Source organism: Lycium barbarum, chromosome 11 (assembly GCF_019175385.1).
Source record: "Lycium barbarum isolate Lr01 chromosome 11, ASM1917538v2, whole genome shotgun sequence".
NCBI lineage: Eukaryota > Viridiplantae > Streptophyta > Magnoliopsida > Solanales > Solanaceae > Lycium > Lycium barbarum.
Window position 1 is genome coordinate 31,549,273 of NC_083347.1, and position 8,400 is coordinate 31,557,672.

The 8,400-nt window shown below is 34.0% G+C and overlaps 1 protein-coding gene across 1 annotated transcript; it reads left to right on the top strand.

The window, feature by feature from the left end:
- Positions 1-2,944: 2,944 nt before the first annotated feature.
- LOC132617183 (sucrose synthase-like) lies at positions 2,945-7,345 on the top strand. Its single transcript, XM_060332130.1, has 11 exons — positions 2,945-3,103; positions 3,642-3,923; positions 4,022-4,205; positions 4,449-4,784; positions 4,885-4,983; positions 5,068-5,241; positions 5,329-5,612; positions 5,880-6,104; positions 6,192-6,755; positions 6,860-7,004; positions 7,095-7,345. Exons 1-11 carry the CDS (start codon positions 3,018-3,020, stop codon positions 7,125-7,127), a joined length of 2,412 nt encoding a protein of 803 aa, XP_060188113.1. The 5' UTR covers positions 2,945-3,017; the 3' UTR covers positions 7,128-7,345.
- The last annotated feature ends 1,055 nt before the right edge of the window (positions 7,346-8,400 follow it).

The following is an 8,400-nucleotide window of genomic DNA, read 5'->3' on the forward strand; positions in this document are numbered from 1 at the left end:
CAAATAATTTTTTACTCACTAAAATAACTCAATCCGACCCGATTTTTTTTTCCAGCAAAAATAATACGGATAATTTTTATATTTTTTTCTGGAAAAATTATTCGTATTATTTTTGCTGAAAAAAAAAAATTCGGGTCGGATTGAGTTATTTTAGTGAGTAAAAAATTATTTGAGGGTAAAATAATTTTGGAGGGCTGGGATGATGCCACGTGGCAACAGTTAGACAGAAGGGTATACTTGACCCCATAGTATAACTGTAAGGGTATAATTGGCCCTAAAGTATAACGAAGGGTATGAATGAACTATTTTTCAAAGTTCAGGGGTAATTTTGGCCCTTTTCCGTAAATATGTCTAAAATCATCATGCCTTCAAATTCTGTTCTGGAATTTTGAATTGCAAAAATAAAATTTTAAATAATATCCTAAAGTTTGAAGTACAAGTGACTATCCAAGATAGTATCCTAGAGTTCGAGAAGAAAACATAGAAGAGAAGAAAAAGCACTTTTGTGCAGAAGCTGTATGCCATTGACCTGTTGAGGCGTATTGTTATTCAAATATTATTTACTTATTAAAAAGTGATTAAATTTCAATTAATTTTGAAATGCTAATTGCTTTTTCAATCAGCAGTCCAAAAAGTTTTTTGTTTTGGTCAAAATTGTCCCAGAACATATTGCAATGTTACCCGAGGTGTATCACTAACCACATAGTGGCGAATATTGACTTTTAAAGTTTATGAGTTCCTATAGCATTCTTAGATTAATAATATATAATAATAATTAGGTTCACAATCAAATACTTATAGATACTTAATAAACTTCTTAATACATATATAAGATCTGAATAAAAGATATTGAGTTGATGTGGACTCATATGACCTACAACCGAGTATTACAATTTAAGTCGCAATTTCACGAATTTGAATTTAGCGTCTTGTCAGCTTGGGTTTGCGCCCATTTAGAAAAATCAAAATGAAATGAAGTTCTTTGTTTTACCTAGGGGTGGACATTCGGTATTCGGTTGGGTATTGTCAAAATTCGGGTTCGGTAATTCGGTAATAGGTAGTTGAATGTAGATACCAAATACCGAACCAAAAAAGTTCGGTTCGATAATTGGTAAATCAAACTTCGATTCGGTATGGTATTCAATAATACTGTATTGGAGTTAGAATCGACTGAATTATAAATTTAATACGGTTCATTCAATTATTTCTGTTTTCGATGTGGAGACACGATATAAGAAAAGCTAATTGATACAATTAATATACATCTAGTAAATTAATTTAGAAAAGGCTAGAAGATATCCAAATGCTGCTTCTAAAATGAATTATCCAAGAACTGCAGGTAGCAGTAGCACTAGTTATATGCCCCTATTTTGCTACTCTGTTTTGAGTCACTCAAATACTCAGAGTCATATACAATCAGTCATAGTTCATAGGGACTAAGGATTCTTTGGCTGACTATTGATGGTCTTGTTAGATATATGAGTTATAACTAAGGATAAATCTTTATTCAATAGATAATTCGGTATTAAGTAAATACCAAATACCGAACGACATTAATATCTCATACCAAACCTGAACCCGAATATCGTAATTTTAAAATTTTACTCCCGAACACCGAATTACCCATTACCAAAATCTTCAGTTCGATTCGGTAATTCGGATTTCAGTATTTTATGCCCAGCCCTAATTTTACCCATTGGATTTGACAAGAAATTGATGCAATTGCACGTGAAATTATTTTCTCAAATGAGTAACTAAATATTTTCTTTCTAGAACTTCATACTTTTGAACATTTGAAGTATTAATTGATGGCACATACTTCATCTTTTCTTCTTTCTCTGAGAATCTTTTTACACATTGTTTTTTGTGACTTTGCCGACTTCTCATTTTAGTATTTTCTTTAGTTTTTACATTGAATTCTTTTATTTTTCTTTCCTTCTTTATTTCCCCGTTTTCTAGATTATTTGCCAGTATATTAGGAATATATTATAGGATGTGCATGCTTGCATGCATTCCCAAAATGACGTCCTCTTGTTTTTACCATACATTAATTCTTTTTCTCTTTAGTTTGTATATTATTCTTTTTTCACTATTCCATTTTTTCCCTTATGGCTATGGGCTATGGTTAGTGGTAAAAGACACAAAAAGTAAAAGGGCCACCGCCTTTTGCATGCATAATAAATTAATAATTGGAAACGATTTCATCAGCTCTGAAGATTTAGCAAACCATAAATAGTTATATGATGCTTTCTTGGTGGATAAGAATTAGTTCATATGGAAAATAATATCTTATAAAGGAAAGGGGTAATTCCTTTTTGGTTATAGTCTAACAATAAAATTTATTACATTTACCATTTATAATTTTAGAACTTAACGTCTCCTCTATAAATTTCACCCATCCCCACCATTACCTTTGCTCTTTACTATCAAGTTCTAATCCCTTCTACAAGTTAAAGTAATTAATAGGTCCTTTTCTCTCTTATAATTTTTTTTCATTCATATTGTTTGTATCATTATCATTATAATGTTACGTTATCTCAGTTTCTCTCCATTCATTTAGTCATGTTCCCAATATTTGTGGGACTAAAGGTCACATTTCACCATCTTTATAACCTTTTCCATGCACCTTATTCGTTTAAAAATTTCTGTCTGTTTTCTTTTTTTTTATTTCCTTTTCTTTTTTTAGTTAATAATGTAGGTTGATAATTAATGTCTAATCTCATCATTAATCTTACATCTAAAGTTTGGTGGTTGTGTTACATCTTTTTGGTGCTCCACCAATCAATAACAATAGCTGGTAGTTTGCTTAGAAAATTACTTTAGTGCAAGTTGAGATCTCATCATCATTGAAATAATATCACCTTTTTCTTTTTTACTTTGGCCCATCTACAGTTAAACATATTAGTTACATTATCCTTATAAATTTGGCCTGATTAATTTGTTTTTTCACATCAACGTTTTATCCATTCTTTCTTTGTTTTCTTCAACAGAAACAAAGTTCAGTTTTAGAGGAAAAAATGGCAGCCAGTAGTCTTAGCATTAAGGACCGTTTGGAGGAATCCATTTTGGCTCGTCCAGATGAAATTTCGGCACTCAAGTCAAGGTACATTACTACATAATTTTCTTAAGAACTATAGCTAATGTAAGCTGTTCCCATTACACCACCAAAAAAAAAAAAAAACTGGAAGTACCTACGAACTTTGTTGTTAATATGTGATAAATAGTTCGAAATATTATCAAAAGGATCAGTTAGCTACGAACATAGTTATCTGTGGCTAATACGTCGCTAAGTTCGTCGCTAAATGTTTTTTTTAATAATCTATCGCTAATCAGTGGATTTTGTTGTTTAGCTGTTGAATTTGTTTGTCGCTAATCAGTGGATTTTGCTGTTTAGCTATAGAATTTGTTTGTCGCTAACCATGGATTTTGATGTTTAACTCTAGAATTTATCTGTCGCTAATTCCAGTTTTCTTAGTAGTGTTAGTACTATTATATTCTGGAAAAAAAAATTCTAAGGATTTTGATGTTTAGCTATAGAATTTTTCTGTCACTAATTTCAGTTTTCTTAGTAGTGTTAGTACTATTATATTCTGGAAAAAAAATTCTGAGGATTTCTTTGAATTGTTTTTGTTTTGGCACAGGGTTGAAACTGAAGGGAAAGGGGTCATGAAACCACTTGATCTCTTGAACCATTTGATTTCTGTGAATACTAAGAAGAATGGAGTAAATGTTGGTGCCAGTGCACTCGTGGAAGTTCTCAGTTGCAGCCAAGAAGCTGTGATTGTACCACCACAACTTGCACTAGCTGTACGTCCAAGGCCCGGTGTGTGGGAGTATGTGTCACTGAATCTTAAGACAAAGAAAGTGGCTGAATTGAGCATCCCCAAATATCTTCAATTGAAAGAGAACGCTGTCGATGAAAGGTAATTTGAGTACTCAGCAAGTTCGCTTTGTGAACTGAGGTTTTTCCCTTTTTTTTTTTTTTTTAATTCTAATGTTTGTGTGTGAATTATGATACCAGTGGAAACGTCTTGGAAATGGATTTTGAGCCATTTACTACTGTAACTCCTCCAAAGACACTTTCTGACTCCATTGGTAATGGTTTGGAGTTTCTTAATCGCCATATTGCTTCAACAATGTTCAATGACAAGGAGATTGCCAAGTGCCTCCTTGACTTTCTCAGACAGCATAACTACAAAGGAAAGGTAGTAAAAGTAACTCATGCACAATTACATAAAAACGACTGGAATTAGAACTAATTCATCGCTAAATTGTTCTTAGCCGATAGAATATTTTGATAATCCGTCACGGATTAATGACGAATTTTGTTGTTTAGCTACAGAATTTATCAGTCACTAATTCCTATTTTTTTAAGTAGTGTAGGCTACTGTTTTTGGTCCAGTTGTATGATTATCATGTGTGTTTTCTAACTATGTCAATTTGAACAGTCATTGATGGTGAAAGAAAGCATCCAAAGCCTGGAAAGTTTCCAATATGTCCTGAAAAAAGCAGAGGAATATCTGCACACTCTGAATCCAGAAACTCCATACTCCAACTTTGAATCGAAATTTGAAGAGATTGGCTTGGAAAGAGGGTGGGGAAACACTGCTCAACGCGTGCAAGAAACAATCTGTCATTTGTTGCACCTCCTTGAGGCTCCTAATGCATCTTCCTTGGAAAATTTCCTTGGAAGAATCCCATTGGTTTTCAATGTTGTCATTCTCACCCCTCATGGTTATTTCGCTCAAGAAAACGTCCTTGGTTATCCTGACACTGGTGGCCAGGTTTGTGTCCAATGGCATATGTAGTAACTTTTCAGGCTTTCATACTGCAAAATCAAGAAATTTTCATTCTTGATCAAATTCTTTATACTGTGTTGAGTAGGTTGTGTACATTCTTGATCAAGTTCCAGCCATGGAGCGTGAGATGCTTCTCCGTTTGAAGCTTCAAGGACTTGATGATATCCTCCCCCGGATCCTTGTTGTAAGTGTCCTCTGTTCTAAATGGAATTAAATTTTTTGGCTTCTTACTTTTCTTAGATTGATCTTTCTTGTTGTTTCATATCAGGTAACCAGGCTGCTGCCTGATGCAGTTGGAACCACTTGTGGTGAGCGCATGGAGAAAGTATATGGGGCAGAGCATTCTCATATTATTCGTGTTCCATTTAGAACTGAGAAAGGAATGTTGCGCAAATGGATCTCAAGATTTGAAGTCTGGCCATACATGGAAACTTTCACTGAGGTTGAGTATCATTAATTGAAATAAACTTTCACTGAGGTTCTACATTTGAAAATTATGCTGACTAAGATTCATTTAAATTAATCTCAGGATGTCGCGGAAGAACTTGTCAAAGAGCTGCAAGCTAAACCAGACTTGATCATTGGAAACTACAGTGAGGGAAACCTTGCTGCCTCCTTGTTGGCTAAGAAATTTGGGGCTACTCAATGCACAATAGCTCATGCCTTGGAGAAAACCAAGTATCCAAACTCTGACCTTTACTGGAAGAAATTTGATGACAAGTATCATTTCTCAAGTCAGTTCAGTGCTGATCTTTTTGCGATGAATCACACTGATTTCATCATCACCAGCACTTTCCAAGAAATCGCTGGAAGGTAAAACAAGGCTTTCTTTAATTATGGCGGTAGCCAAAATATACATAACATATACAGTGAATATGTATATTTATGTATACAGGGTATATATTATATTTAATATACAAAATATATTATATGTAATATACAAAACCTATACATTTTCTGGCTATTATTTTTGTGAGCAGTCCAAAATGTAATTTCGCAAAACAAATGGACTTGAAATTGCTGATCAAATCCTATTTCATTGTTGTATTTCTGTTTATATTCAAAATTCTGGATTTGCAGCAAGAATACTGTAGGGCAGTATGAGAGCCACACTGCTTTTACCATGCCTGGATTGTACCGAGTAGTCCATGGAATTGATTCATTTGATCCAAAGTTCAACATTGTCTCCCCTGGGGCTGATATGTCAATCTACTTCCCTCACACAGAGAAGGAAAAAAGGCTAACCAATTTCCACCCGGAAATTGAAGAACTACTCTACAGTCCTGTTGAGAACAAAGAGCACCTGTTAGTCTCCTTAATTCTCTTTTCATTTCATTCCATTTATCTACTTCTTTTCCAACAAGATTAATCATTTGATATCGACATAAACAGATGTGTGTTGAAGGACCGGAACAAGCCAATTCTCTTCACCATGGCAAGGCTAGATCGCGTGAAGAATCTAACAGGGCTCGTTGAATGGTATGCCAAGAATGCAAGGCTGAGAGAGCTTGTTAACCTTGTGGTTGTTGGTGGAGACAGAAGGAAAGAATCCAAGGATTTGGAAGAGCAAGCAGAGATGAAGAAAATGTATGACCTTATTGAAACCTACAACCTGAATGGACAATTCAGGTGGATTTCTTCTCAGATGAATCGTATAAGGAACGGAGAGCTTTACCGATATATTGCAGACACGAGGGGTGCTTTCGTTCAGCCAGCTTTCTACGAGGCTTTCGGTTTGACAGTTGTTGAATCCATGACTTGTGGTTTGCCAACTTTTGCTACTTGTAATGGTGGACCATTTGAGATTATAGTGCATGGAAAATCTGGATTCCACATTGACCCTAATCAGGGTGACAAGAATGCTGATCTTTTGGTCAATTTCTTTGAGAAATCCAAAGAAGATCCAAGTTATTGGGATAACATTTCCAAGGGAGGCCTACAACGTATCATTGAGAAGTAATAAGATTTTGCAATTTAATTATTAGCCCAAGTGCACAACCAAGATTTTAACTTTTGAACAAACTAAAACTAACCCTTTTATTACTTTTGACTTTTGCTAGGTATACATGGCAAATTTATTCACAGAAAGTGATGACATTATCTGGGATTTATGGATTCTGGAAGTATGCAACCACAAATGACAAAGTTGCTAGTGCAAAGAAGCGCTATCTCGAAATGTTTTATGAACTTATGTTTAAGAAAGCTGTAAGTGTATCTTCTTTAATTTAATTGGGATGGTTATAAAGTTTTGCACTCTGTTGCTAATTTGTATATTTGGTGATTGTGTATTTTCAGGCTGAGAAAGTTCCACTGGCTATTGATGAATAGAGGCATCACCAAGAAGATGGAGTACACAATGAAGAAGAGACTGCTGTTTTTGATTTTTTTTTTTTTTAATAAATCTTTTTTCTTTCTGAATGCAATTCCTTCCTTTAATGCCCTTTGAATGGAGGGTTTTATCTTTCAATGTTCAGTTTGAATTTTTGGGAAAACAATATTGCAATTTGTGTCTGTTTTGATTAATGAAAATCCCATTTTCTGCACTATTAATGTTTCATGCATTCTTCTGCTTCTTGAAAAACTCAGAAATTTGCAGCTTAATCCAACAACAAAAAAGCTATTTCTGCTACTGTTCAAAGTACTCTGTTTTGTTGGTCAAACTCAATTTTCAAAAATAATATTTTTTTGGTGAAAAATATGTTTTTAGCCTGGAAAAAGCTTAGGCAAACACTCTATAAATGAAGAGTAGCATTGTGTTTGCATATTCAGAAATTTATAGGTCATTAGAAAAAGTCTATATCTCGCACTAATCACAACACCAAGACAACATAATGATATAAATCTATATAAAAACTGTAATTAATCTACATCAATAATATTTCCTTGTTCATGAGTAGCAAGAAGTAGGTCGATCGTCTCTCTAACCGATGCATGCAACTAATAGCGATGGCTTGTTGAGGGTTCTCTATTACAATTCTCCTTGACCAAAAGACTTCTATCGATATATATTAAATCTTAACACTTTCGAAATTTCTAATTTCGCCACAATTAACTTTAACTATACCAACAAGAAGATCAATCTCAACAATAGTCACAATAGCATAGCTGCTTCCTTGACATAATTAGAGAAGGTGGTGATCACAGAGAAGATGGAGGTAGTTGAAGTGATGGTAATGGTGGGAAAAGAAGAAAAGGAATAAAGAAAGATAAAAACAAGTAAAAGGCAAATATAAAAAGTAAAAAAGAATATTTTTATTAATGAAAATAGTAAAAGGCAAATATAAAAGTAAAAAAGAATATTTTTATTAATGAAAACAGCAAAACATATTTATTTAGACTTAAAAAATTTCTTCTCAAGCACTGCCATTTCGTGCATATAGATCTCTAGCGCAAGAAGTGGTATTAATATACACCAATTCGAACAAGTGTAGGGGTAAGGCTGTATAACGGGATGGGACGAGACGATTTTAATGAGACAAGATAGGACACGGGAGGCCGAGCCACTAGGCCTATCCCTCCCAATAAACTTATGGAGGGGGTGATAATGTGATAAAGACTACGTATTAGCAAATGGACAAATATTTAAAATAAACTTCAAACT